This window comes from Coregonus lavaretus (genome assembly GCF_964263955.1).
Source record: "Coregonus lavaretus genome assembly, contig: SUPER_35_unloc_1, whole genome shotgun sequence".
NCBI lineage: Eukaryota > Metazoa > Chordata > Actinopteri > Salmoniformes > Salmonidae > Coregonus > Coregonus lavaretus.
The window spans coordinates 4918813-4932799 of record NW_028167181.1 but is presented as its reverse complement, the minus strand read 5'-3'; the positions used below and the strand labels follow the sequence as shown (position 1 = coordinate 4932799).

The window sequence follows — 13987 nt, the reverse complement described above, 5'->3', positions numbered from 1 at the left end:
TTAGCCTTGTCCCATATCGGTTTGTGATGTCTTCACAATTTCTATGGTCATTGTCATCAATTTGCAAGACAGCACAAGCAGATCTGGGACCAGGCCATACTGAGAGTGACTGGCATAGGAAGAATATTGTTGGACTGTGTATGTGAGTGAGAGTGAGAGAGAGTGAGAACTGTGTATGTGAGTGAGTGAGTGAGTGAGAGAGAGAGAGAGAGAGAGAGAGAGAGAGAGAGAGAGAGAGAGAGAGACCAAGGCATTGTACCCACAGCCTGAGCTGTACTGTATCACAGATCAGTGGCTCACACAGGTCGTTGTTGCTAGGAGAGAAGGGAAGGCTTCACTTCAGATAGCCTAAGCCACCACCACACAACATCATTGTAAAAACAACACTCAGCCAAGGATTATGTACTGACTGTGTATGTAGTTGCCTGCACGTGCATTTGTGTGGACGTGAGAGAAACCACGGTATTGTACCACAGTAAAAACGAGACCATGAAGGCTACACTGCACACTGGAGAGGTAACATAGCCAGAAGGGAAGGTGAGAGCAATAACAACGTCAGGTTTCCATATCACCAATGTAAACATTTAGAGGCGTCAGAATTCAGGAATCACTCTTTGAAAACATGCACACCCACGTGCACACACACCCTAGCTGCACATGCATGTTTTTCTAAGAAGCGGGGGCGGATTGGGGCTCATTTATTTGGGATTTCGAATTCCAAAATAAAAAGGCTATTTTTTGTTGGTTTCATATATCTCGAAATGGATAGATAAAAGCTTAATTTGTCATTTGTGTCACTTCAAAGTGATCAAAATGACGTTTTGACCAATAGTACAGCAGCTTTGATTACAGATTGCAGGTCGAATATGACGCATATTCTTCATAAATTCTCTCGCGCACATAGGCCTATCTGTTGGGCGTTACTAGTTACCACTGTAGCCAATTTTGACTTTGTGTTTGTGGTTACTAGTGGAAACCCTATCTGTTCCTCTGATCCATCCGACTACAGCAACACACCAACAACACAAATATCTACTGTATATCCCAATATTATAAACGAGTTGAATTATACAGAATAAAAGTAGTGTAACATATTGGCTCCTGGCTGTCGGTCCGTCCGTCCATCTGTCTGTGCAGATTTGAAAACACCAGCGGGTCTGTAGCAAAGTTGCTTTCATGTTGCCTTCTTGAGTTTTGAATGAAATAGGAATTGTGGGCAATTTTCATTCAGTAAGGGATTAGGAATATGTTCCTGTAGTGTAGCCTAACACCATGTTATAGACTCCTCACTCAGCACGACTAGCGCATGCTGGACTCTAGATGGTGCAGAGAATAATCACGAAAGCCAGCTAGCTGTCAGCAGCAGTAAGGCTAGTTGTCTAGCTAATTAAACTGGCAAGCCAACACGCATTGCTAGCAAATGTGGAGACTTTGCCGGAGTTAGCTGGCTAATTGTTTTCCTCTTAGATGTTGAGTATACTATTGCAACTTTTTGATTGCGAATTATTATTCTGTTCAACACTATTAGCTAGTTGCTGAATGCGGAGGGTGGAATTTTGTGTTTGCACTGCAAGATATAAAGCAGATAACGGCGCTATACATATACCGCAGTATTGTTGTCTTTTACTGTAAATTACAATTACATTTGACTGCTGTAACGTTCATAGCTGACGCGACTTGTAAATATAATTATTTTAATAATAGTAAGTACTAGGTTGCCTAGATGCTTGTAACGACATACCAGCAGCTGTCTAATACTGATAAGCGACCTGGGTGTGTTTACAAAAAAAGTACAACTGTCACCCCGATAATAATTCATAAACACAAATGACATAACTGAGACTTAGGCTACTGAGTATGGCTTTAAAGGCCCTCGGGTCATGGAGGTGCTGGCTTGTATGTACTTAGTGTGTGTGCGTGCAGTATGCTTCTATAAGCCTACGTGCGGTTTCCCACGATCTCTCACGGCATGTAATGACTGCCTGGGGCGCGGGAGCAATAGCCTAGTCTCCCTAGGCAGAAGGTTGCCTCCAACAATGTATCCAATCAACACTGCTGCATATGGATTTACTAGACGACAAACTCAATCAACTCAACGTGTTTTAACCTATTATGTCATGCGTGCACAGTACAACACAGTCAAGCAGCCAATACGGCATTCACCATGGCATTTCGAATGAGGTCTTTAAATCAACTAGCACACAGCATCCAGCCCATTGTAGTTGAGGTAAGCCATGCTGTCATGCCCCTAAAGGTTGGGATGTGATTGGTTGGGAGCAGAATATGTCCAATCACTGTTTAATGATGTTGCCATGCAGTAGTAAAAGGTCATGCAACAGGCATTTGGGCTTTTTCTCTCTGTTCTGTCGCTAATGGGTTATTTGTATCAAGGCAAGACAAGTCCCGGTTCCAATGCCAGCCAGAATGCCACTTACCCTCATAATAACTCGACTGGAAAACGCTTTTGAAATCAAGGAAAGGGGCGCTAAAGAATGGAGAATCTGGAGGACAAAGAAGAGATGGGATAGGGGGAGGGAGGGAGGGAAGAAAATAGAAAAATAAGGTGATAAGAACAGAGAGGAGATGGAGGGAGGAAAATCATGCGAAAGGTGAAATGAAAATCATAGCACATCATTTCCCAATGACAGAGACATGACACAGTAGTAGACAGGACACAGATAAAAAGTCCTCTCTACTCTAACTAGCCCTATGTACGCGGAGCTGGCACACGGCAAATATCTGCTCACCATGACTGTAGTTGGCACAGGCTGCACTGGGTAAAAGGTCTCATGCCACTGCACCACCCACTGTCTCAACCATCACTATCTCATCCATTTCTATTGCAACAACCTCATCTGCTTTCCTGCATACCCCCTCTGGCTCTATATTTAAAGGGAAGAGAAAGGACCTACTGCCAGACAAAAAGACCCCAAACATCACTCAAGTTCACTGCTCTTTAATCAAACACTCAAACCCAAGCTCTGGCAAGCCTTGCTTTTCCTCTGGCTTCAAAAGATCCAATCATTCAGATTGCCTTGCCTGCATCTAGGAGAAATGCTTCTCGTGATATGGGAATGCTATGTCACGGTCAATCATCAAGTACTCCCCTGGGAGTTCTAACTCTCAGTAGCTCAGAGTAGTCTAAAGCATTATGCATTAAAGCAAAGAGACAGATACATCCTTTTTTAAAGAAGGTACCTCCTGTAGTGTGGGATTCTTCTGTGCCAGGTAACACGTGGACTGTGACTTCAAAACGGTCTGTTTTTGTCCTCCTCACCTCTCCTCATCCCTCCTGGCTCTGAGAGAACGAACCCCTCTCACTCGTTCTCCAGAAAACACACACACACACACACACTGCCTGCACTGCCAAAACCCCTAACACCAAACCCACATTGGCTGCAGCACTGACTGACTGCATGTTAGAATTTCTATGCAGACAGACACTACCTGAATATTTATCTGTCTATCACACTCACTTTGGAGCAAACAAGGACTAGCAACAGGCTAACACAGTGCTCCTTAGCTAAATAGGACAAACATGTCTCAAGCCCTACCACTAGAGGGCGTCTTTGAGTGCTTTTTGCTCTATTGGTAATGTACTGTACTAGTGACACAATCAAGACAAACAGTGCTGTTTGAGTTGGAAGACAGACTGAATGCAAAGGAAATGTTTGAACAATATTTTCCTTAAGGTGTGACCTATTCCCATTGGGGTTAGGTAGTTTGGGTTGGGCATGACCGCTGCCTGCACCAAGCAACCACATAGGAAATTGTTTTAGTATCCAATATTCAAGTTACCAAGGTCACTATAGAAAATTGTCCCCATGCATGTCCCTTCAAGTCTGAAACTGCAAGTGGACTTGTCTTTCAGGTAATTATCCCTGTGCAAACGAGCCTAAGCAATCTAACAACTCTGCATTCAGTCTCACTAGTGTACAAAAACACATTTCTTCAAACTCCACCCACCTCCGCCTTCCATCTTTTGCAATCTCTCACCAAAACAATCAGACAAGTTGTGCAGCAGTTGTGCTGCATCTAACAGCCTGTCCTTCCTGATACTCCAATCCCACCCAACAACATGCTGCTAATGTTGCACCATGGATTAAAAGCTTACAGTGAAACTAAATGGAAAGAAATAAAATATTTATTTTCTAATATCAAACACTTTTCTGACATGGTTTAATCCCCCCAAATCCGCTGTATTGCAGTTATTTAACAAACACTTTTGACTTACATTTCTTTCTAAAAAAAAAAAAATAAGCAGACATGCCCATGATAGACTAATGAATAATAGAATACTTCTGTCTATTTCTGTATAAACTATGCATGACCAATGAGATTCGATACCTCGGCATCAATAAACAAATAGACACACTTCATTGCTTACATCCAATGCCATGTGCAGAGTTGAAATACAACCTTACTGAATACACACACACTTATTGTCCCTAGGGTTAATCTAATCATGCAGGCACACACATACACACACTGACTCACATACGCACTTAAAAAACTAAATGCCAGGAGCGTTTGCAATATCCATGGGAAGACATCCCGACCATATCAAACAAGATCAATATCAATCCCTTTAAGATTACTTACAACAATCTGGAAGCTATTCACAACCCACAAACTGCCCAATAACTGCCAACCAAAAGGCAAAACATGCCAGCAGCATGTGCAAACCATAAATACTCACTCTTTCACTCTTCAATAACTCATGGTAGCAGCAAGACAACACAATATTGTATGCTGTTCCTACCACTAGTAAATAAAAAACTCCATGTGGTCTAATGGAACAGGAGCCACATATGGTAAAAAGGCAATACAAATATCTGCTATCTAAATGCAGTATGCTGCTCCAAGCTGTGTACACAAGCACAACGTCTTCAGTAATGGTGCAGCTTCTCCAGATATAGAAGCTGAGAAACTTTGAAGAGGATCTGAGTCCATAAGTCTTCTTGAAGACGCAGAAGGAGCCACCACAACAAGAGGAGGAGGAGAGGGTTGCAGCTGCCACCCAGACACCCTGTGCTGCCTAGAAGGAAGGGAAGGAAGGAAGGAGTGTGTGGAAGAGGGAAAGAAAGGTGGGGGGGAATTGGACTCGAGACTTACCTCCCCAGTTGTTATCTTTGGTCAGCGCCGACAGGTCCAAGCGGGGTACGTCCTCGCAGCTCTCGCCACATTCCTGGTCCAAACTCCGGCCGATGACCCCCCTCCTGTCGGCCGTTTCGCAGCTACTAGGCAGCTCCTGGATCTTCATACTACTGAGTCGTGTCTGCACAACCATGGAGAGACACAAAACAACAAGGGCTGGGAGTGAGCATGCTACTTAAGTTCAGCCATACACTGCCTCTGCCTGGCCCAGCCTACCACAGCCCTCGCAGGGGGGGGTGACAACACTCCTGATTGGTCCACCGGGCTTGTCTGTCTGTCTGTCTGTGTGTGTGTGAGAGGGTTTCATTCCCCTCCCCTCCTCTTTTTCTCTCTGGGATCCCACCCCTGCCTCTCTCTCTCTTTTTTCCCTCCCTCCCTCCCCCTCTCCCACCCCTGCCTCTCTCTCTCTCTTTTCCCTCCCCCTCCCTCCCTCCCTCCCTCCCTCCCTCCCTCCCTCCCTCCCTCCCTCTCTCTCCGTACATATGCACTGATCCTTCTGAGTGGTTTGTCTCACAGTAGCCAGAGCAGAAGGGAGGGGGGAGAGGGAGGAGGAGGAAGAGAAGGAGGAGGGAGAGGAGGAGGAGCGAGAGGAGGAGGAGGGAGAGAGGTATGGCAAAGAAAAGCAAGCAGATTATTCGCCAGACGCCAGCACAGGCTGAGATTTTTTTTTCACTCTCTTCTGCTGCAGACAGACATCCTTGCCTTGGAGCATGGAGGGGTTCTCTCTTTCGGCTACCACTCTCTCCTTTCCTCCTCTCCTGTGCTCTCTTTCCCCATCATTTTTCTTTCACTCTTCCGAATCCCCCTCTCTCTCTCAATCATTTTTGACCCTCTCCACTTTCCCTCCCCCCTTATCTGTAAATACCATTATCTCTGTCGTTCTAGCTCTACTCTTTCAATATCTCCCCCCCCCCATTCTTAGCTCTTTCCAATGCTTTTTGAGCATATCACTCAAACATACTATCAGATGCCCCTCTAGCAAAACGCTAACAATCCCTCACCATTACCGTAAGTGTATTCAGCTGGTGGGTCATGCAGGCGGGGCGTGCGTCCAAAACAGACAGGACTTTGTGCTAAACTGGGAGGGGGCTAGCTTCCCCTCACATCCCCTCTAGCCTCTGCCTAGGCGTGGGACTGAGTTATTTTAGGAACAGATCAGGGATTAAAACTGCCACAGCCCCCATAAATGCCACTTGTTATAAAAGTAACTGCCATTGAGGGGGTTGTGTATGATTACTGGTAGTGATATAACTGGGGGGGTGAGAGGTGACTGTTACTGTAATGCCAATGACGGGGAGTTATCAAGTGCTCTCAGCTGTTGACTGTGGGAATTTGTCCCAGACACCCAGCTGCCCTACGCTGGGAACCACAGACCATGGAACAACGGACATTTAAACACTCAATCTGAATCTCTGAATTTCCTCCCTTTTCTCTCTAAATCTCTCCTTTCCTACCCTTCTATCAAGGAGCATACCGTCACTGTTTACTGGGAAAGTGATATGCGGCACACACAATGTGTGTGTGTCTGTATCTGTTTTTTGCTCACACTGTGTGTAGCAGGATGCCATCAAAAGAAATCTAACCCTAGTTCTAAAAAAGCGAGAGACTCACATTCAAAAGCACTTCATGTTACAGAACACAAAAACAAGCAAACAAACACACTCAGCGGGGAAAACGACTACTATTCAACCCCATATCAATGACAACTCATTTAGGGTCATATGATTGATATGGGTCCATTACCAGGCGGTTCGGTCAAACAATAGAAACCTCTTGACTTCATCTGAAGGTGTGAAGAAAGAGCTGATTACCTTGAGATGGACTGGGGTCAAAGACGTCAAAAGGGGGACAACACGTTGCCATGGTAACTGTTACAAAACATTTTCTCAAGTGTTCTGTGACCTCTTCTTCTTCATTCTACTGTTTCAAATAACACTTCTCAAACTAGTCGCCCTTGATACCACCAAAGGGGTCATTGACATGCAAATCAGGACAATTTAATCAAATACTTTCAAAGCATCGCCCCATTAGAGGCTATACAGGGAAAGGATTAGACTTGTAATGTGACCAAATCACGTTTCACACATCGACTAGCTAATGATAGGTTTGATTCAATCTTTTTCAGTCACATTAATCATCCTCCTTATAGAAGCTAATGATCACATTGCTGTAAGAATGACAATAATAAAACAATATAAAAATGATATGATAGATATACATATAAATATATATATACATACATACAGTGCATTCAGAAAGTATTCAGACCCCTTGACTTTTTCCATATTTTGTTACGTTACAGCCTTATTCTAAAATTGATTTAAAAAAAAGTTTCCTCATCAATCTACACACAATACCCCATAATGACAAAGTGAAAACAGGTTTTTAGAAATTTTTGCAAATGTATATATATAAAAAAGAATAAATATCACATTTACATAAGTATTCAGACCCTTTACTCAGTACTTTGTTGAAGCACCTTTGGCAGCGATTACAGCCTCAAGTCTTCTTGGGTATGACGCTACAAGCTTGGCACACCTGTATTTGGGGAGTTTCTCCCATTCTTCTCTGCAGATCCTCTCAAGCTCTATCAGGTTGGATGGGGAGCGTCGCTGCACAGCTATTTTCAGGTCTCTGCAGAGGTGTTAGATCGGGTTCAAGTCCGAGTTCTGGCTGGGCCCTCAAGGACATTCAGAAACTTGTCCCGAAGCCACTCCTGCATTGTCTTGGCTGTGTGCTTAGGGTCGTTGTTCTGTTGGAAGGTGAACCTTCGTCCCAATCTGAAGTCCTGAGCACTCTGGAGCAGGTTTTCCATCAAGGATCTCTCTGTACTTTGCTCCATTCATCTTTCCCTCGATCCTGACTAGTCTCCCAGTCCCTGCCGCTGAAAAACATCCCCACAGCATGATGCTGCCACCACCATGCTTCACCGTAGGGATGGTGCCAGTTTTCCTCCATTTTTACATTTAGGTCATTTAGCAGACACTCTTATCCAGAGCGACTTACAAATTGGTGCATTCAACTTAGGATAGCCAGTGGGACAACCACCCTATTTCTTCTTCAATTTAAGAATGATGGAGGCCACTGTGTTCTTGGGGACCTTCAATGCTGCAGACATTTTTGGTACCCTTCCCCAGATCTGTGCTTCAACACAATCCTGTTTCGGAGCTCTACGGACAATTCCTTCGACCTCGTGGCTTGGTTTTTGCTCTGACATGCACTGTCAACTGTTGGACCTTATATAAACAGGTGTGTGCCTTTCCAAATCATGTCTAATTTACCACAGGTGGACTCCAATCAAGTTGTAGAAACATCTGAAGGATGATCAATGGAAACAGGATTCACCTTAGCAAAATTTCGAGTATCATAGCAAAGGGTCTGAATACTTATGTAAATAAGATATCGTTTATTTTATTTTTTTATACATTTGCAAAAATGTCTAAAAACCTGTTTTTGCTTTGTCATTATAGGGTAATGTGTGTAGATTGATGAGGATTTTGTATTTTATTTAATCCATTTTAGAATAAGGCTGTAATGTAACAAAATGTGGAAAAAGTCAATAGCAATAACCCCCTTCACATTTTTGTGATCCATTATTACAACAGTACAATCCTGAGGTTTTCACAATATTACACAGATGCAAGAAATCAGAATCAACACCAAGTAAGCATCATGTTTTTTTTGGGGGGGGGGTGCTCGAATTTACATGCCGTCTAAGCTTTTATCCAACCAAGTAAGATCCCTTTGAAAGTTGAAATCTCTTTTTTGCGGTTGGGTACTAAGCAGTACGGTACTGTAGGCATTATAGGTCAAACCAAAAGAAAGACTTGTTTGTACAGTTATATTCCAGGTCCCATTGAGCTGTACTGTACTGGTTTAAGTGGTCCAGAATTGATGTGTGGGTGTGGAAGTCTTTAATCTCTTAAGCCTGTCCTGACTCCCTGTACCTCCACTGGCCCTTGGCTGTGTGTGTAGTATTGGGACAGGGCTGAGAATGTGGTAGCTAGCACAGACGTGGCACTGCTACCCCCTTATGCTATGGAACGAATGAGCACACACACACACACACACACACAAGCTGGAACAGTGAGCTCTAGAAGACATTCTGGGTGTTATCAGGTTACAGAGGCTCAGGCATGCCACACACTGATACACTTCAGTGTGTGTACGTATGTGTGTGTATGTGTGTGTGTGTACGTGTGTGTGTACGTGTGTACGTGTGTGTGTGTACACATGTGTGTGTGTGTGTGTGTGTGCTGACCGAGGCCAACACTCACTACAGCCAAGGCTGTAAATGTTTTAAGGTGTGAAAGCCAGACAGGTCCAATGAGGGTTTATCTCAGCTTTCACGTCGACTTGAGTTGCTTCGAGGATAACAAGCAATATACGGACGAAGCAGCGTTCCATCATGCACATGACTGAAACGCTAAAAGGTTGTCTTTGTTTTGACTGAACTGTCTCTGAATAACAATACACTTTAGTTACAGTTTTAAGAGACAACATAAAACTGAGCTTCAACAATAACCTTCAAAAAATATGCTTAAAAACAATCAATCTAGTCAAGACATCAATCTGTCTTTGGCTGCGTCCCAAATGGTACCCTATTAACTTTATAGAGAACTAGTTTTGACATAGGGAACATAGGGAACACAGCCTCTGTCTTAGTAGACCGATCAAGAGAACTAAACTACTTTGTACACTAATTGGACCCGCTGTCAGTAGTACGCTCTGATGTCACTAGGTGCTGTGATCCCTCATGCCACCACCTCTGATCTGACACCAACAACCAGCAGAGAGGTTGGCACAATAACCCTTTACCCCCGAGGACGCCGTGCCACCATGCCAGGCACAGACTGCATCTCAGTGGGTACAGCCTGTTCTGAGGTGGTGAAGACAGAGAATTGTGTCATTAAGACCCATCTGGACTGTGTGTGTGTGTATGTTTGTGTGTGTGTACAGTTCTGTTGTAGAGTCACATGAAGTGTTACAGATTAGCCTACTGTACTAGAAAGCAGATGGACCAGTAGATTACATCGGACTGTTTCCATCTGCACACCATGTTAGCAACTATGATCTTATCACTATGCTAAATGGCTGCTTCTGATGTTTTTAATAGTTGCGCAGTGATTCACATTTTGAAGTGATACAGAGCTGCAGTGTAAAACGTTCCTAGTGTTCCCATCAAGATGCGTGGATAAGTAGTTAGTTGTTTCATGTGGGGATTTTCATTCAATGAAAAGCTCAAACTGTTTTAGTTTATTTTCTACTTCTTCTCTACTTTCCATATTGTGTCAATAACAGTGATTCATTGTTGCTTATCTGTCAATCTCTCCAAGGGATGTCTGCTTTTCCCCTAGAGAGAAGTTGTTTGGCTGTAACATCTTGACCAGCAGAGATGTGGTAGTTCCACATTGCAGTGAGGGGACCAAAATAATAGCTCATGTATCTGCTCCAGTTGTTCATTGGTCATGAACAAGCTCTAGTAGTTCCCTCAGACCCCTCCCCTTCCCTCAGACCCCTCCTCTTCCCTCAGACACCTCCCCTTCCAACAGACCCCTAGGCTACAATCACCTAGGCTACTGAGAGACTCTGGCCCTATCTTCCTCAAGCAGTGTGAACACAGCAACCCTAGGAGATCTAGCATGTACATGCAGGGAATTTCAGTGAAAGAGGAATAGAGAGAGAGAGAGAGAGAGAGAGAGAGAGAGAGAGAGAGAGAGAGAGAGAGAGAGAGCGGGAGATGAGAGAAAAGAGAGGAGAGCGAGAGAGCGAGAGAGCAAGAGAGAGAGAGAGAGAGAGAGAGAGAGAGAGAGAGAGAGAGAGAGAGAGAGAGAGAGAGAGAGAGAGAGAGAGAGAGAGAGATAGAGATAGATAGATAGATAGATAGATACTCAACTCACCCATGAAGGAGTTAGAGGAAGACTTGAGTCCTTTCTTTGACTGTCACTTCTGAAAGAGAGGTGAAAACATAGACATGTTACATCCCCTTTTCTCATGTGAGGGTCATACCCTAGCAAGGACTGGTGTTTTCCACACAGCCAGGAGCCTGTAGAAAAGCGTGCAGAGTTGAGTTTAGATACGCTATCTAGCCCCCTAACTCTCCAATGTCAGCAGCATTCGCTCAAATTTATCAGATAAAAAAACTTTGTCATATTAACATCGCCCTATAAAGACAGGTGCTGTGACACGATGGGACTAGACCTCAGGGAGTCCGTCAGCGCCTTAGCAACCTAACAATCCTTCTGTAAACAACAGTGTGACATTATGTTAGTACAGGGTTTCCCAAACTCGGCCCTTCGGACCCCAAGGGGTGCACGTTTTGGTTTTTGCCCTAACACTACACAGCTGATTAAAATGATCAAAGCTTGATGATTCGTTGATTATCTCAATCAGCTGTGTAGTGCTAGGGCAGAAACTGAAACGTGCACCTCTTGGGGTCCCCTTACTATCTAGATTAGGTAGTACATTTTTTTGGTATTAGCTACTTCTGTTGCAGAACTTTGCTCTCTAAATTAAAAGGTGAAAATGGTCAGTAGTAGTTACAAGCATTTTAAAGGGAAAATGTGTTCAAATAAAACAATGCTTACCGGTCGTCTGATGACTCCATGTTGTTGGTCCCGGCTCTGTCAAGTACTCTTGATACGCATTCTTTTAGCTGTGTGAAATAGGATACATAACATTTTATTACTATCTATCTAGTGGAGATTACGGTATGGATCAAAGTGCAACGCTATTTCAGTAGCTCTGTTGATCCGGACATGCTTCCATCAGACATCTATGTCTAGAGAAAAACATTTATTTCAGGGTAATTATGTTTAGAGAACATTTTACATAAACAGTGTGCCGAGACCTGGTTGACACAATCACACAGGATTTGTTATTCTGTTTGCCTTGGCCATTAGATAGATAAAACACACATAAAATCTAGCAAAATATCACATTTATATCACATTATTCATAAGTATATATTTAAAAAAATATTTATCCAACCTGATGACCTCTCTTAACTATTGTCACAAAAACCACGGCGAGGAAAAGCTGAACGAGTCAAATCATCAGTTGGTTTTTAGAAACAGGTTACAGAACAGGTGGTGGAGGGCTGTGGTGTGTGGGTCACATCAACCAACCAGGGAATGTACTGTACAGCTTGTACTGTTCTATGGTGCTATGGTGTTCTGTACACTATGACACCCCTGGGACTAACCCTCTGGGAGGCTTTATAGGGCCTTAATCACTCCCCATAGGCTTTGGGCACGCTCTGCTAGAGTAGCTTCCAGACGTGGGTTCGAATATTACTTGTTTTCGTTAAAATAGTTTCGCTGCACTTGATTGAGCTTGCCTGGAGAAACAGAACTAATGGAATCGTCCCAAAAGTGCAAACCCCGGACCGTTTAGCACTCACTGGGCGATCCAGGTAGACTCAAAGCCATGCTCAAGGTATTCGAGAGAAAACAAATACTATTTGAACCCAGGTCTGTTACAGTAGCTACTCTCCTGTTACATTAGCTAAGATACGGTCTCTGTATTAAGGGCCATATCATTGGTAATGAGCCACTGGGTATGACTTACTACTCTTTAAGCTGTTGCCAGGCAACTGTTTGCTGACAAATGATTTTCTGCTGCATTTGATAGATACTGAGGCTGCATCTCAATTAGTAATATTAAAATACTATGAAACCTGTTTTAGTCCACCAGCAGTTTTGAAGCATATTACTGAGATAATTATGTAATTACTTGATGTAGACAATAGCATACCCTCCAGCATAATGAGAAAAATTTAATGGGAAACATTTAAAAATGTGCAGTGAGGGCCTACATTTTAAATATCAAATTCCAAGAGTCCAATATCATATTGCGACACACCTCAAATGGTATGTTTTCTTAATTTTCTATGTATTTATTTTGCACACATAGACAACGTCACTGAGGTAAGTGGTCATTACCTTAACTCCAAAACAAAACACTGTTCTGAACATCGCGGTCTCGTACCCTGAACAACAACAGGCCCTTGCTACACAACACAGTCCATGCGTTCCTTCCTCATCTTCTAAATTACTCCTGCGCTGCGGAATAAACGCAAATGCTAATTGAACCTCAGTAAACCTTGTTAACTCGCTGCCCTGCAATTTAGAGTGTTCCAGGGAGGGAGGTTGGCTAGCATTTAGCGAAGCGCTAGCACACACTGCCTAGCTTATCACGTCTCTCTGTAGCCTATGTAAGATTGATTAGGAATCTAGCCATTAGCAGCTATGCTGATGTTTATACCAATGTTCTCTTTCTACCTCCCTCTCGCTGCTGTCCCCACTTAGGAGTTCTTGTGAAACATCACCAATTACTCAGGAGTGACTCATAGCAGCCATTAAGAGTGGACTGGGGTTGGTCGTAAGGCAAACGTAACACCAGCGAAGTGAAAAACACCACAGTGGCGTGAACCAAACCTGCGTCAAACCTTGTCTGCGTCACACTGTTTTGTGGGAGAAGAGGGAGGATTATGAGAATCAGGCCAGGATAGGTAACTTGAAAGGTCAGGTTGCCCTTTGGGAGTACAAAACATGACACTATGAAAATAAATGATGAGTGTGCACCGCAAAATAAGTAAACAAGTTTGCTACAGAGATTTGGTAAACTGGTAAACAAGAAGTAACTGTCTTAGTTGTGCTGTTTTGAATGTTTTACCTCCAGCTGAATTCAACAAGGGAAATACAGTATAAATGAGCATAAAATGGCAACAATAGACACACATCTGCAATGATAAGGAGCGAGAGAGACACAAAGAAAGAGAGGAGAGAAATACAGAGAGAGAGAGAGAGTGACTTGCCGCGTGGGGTTC

General features: G+C 43.5%; 1 protein-coding gene across 1 annotated transcript in view; it reads right to left on the bottom strand.

Annotated features, from left to right (window-relative positions):
• The window catches only part of fam13a (family with sequence similarity 13 member A), a 54909-nt gene that overhangs the window by 8871 nt on the left and 32051 nt on the right, over positions 1–13987 (bottom strand). Inside the window, exons 7-10 of the mRNA XM_084188596.1 lie at positions 13976–13987; positions 11745–11812; positions 11058–11106; positions 5116–5278 (exon numbers count right to left, since the gene is read on the bottom strand). The exon at positions 13976–13987 is cut by the window's right edge and continues 211 nt beyond it. Coding sequence (XP_084044722.1) covers positions 5116–5278; positions 11058–11106; positions 11745–11812; positions 13976–13987 — 292 coding nt within the window. The remainder of the gene's footprint in view (positions 1–5115; positions 5279–11057; positions 11107–11744; positions 11813–13975) is intronic.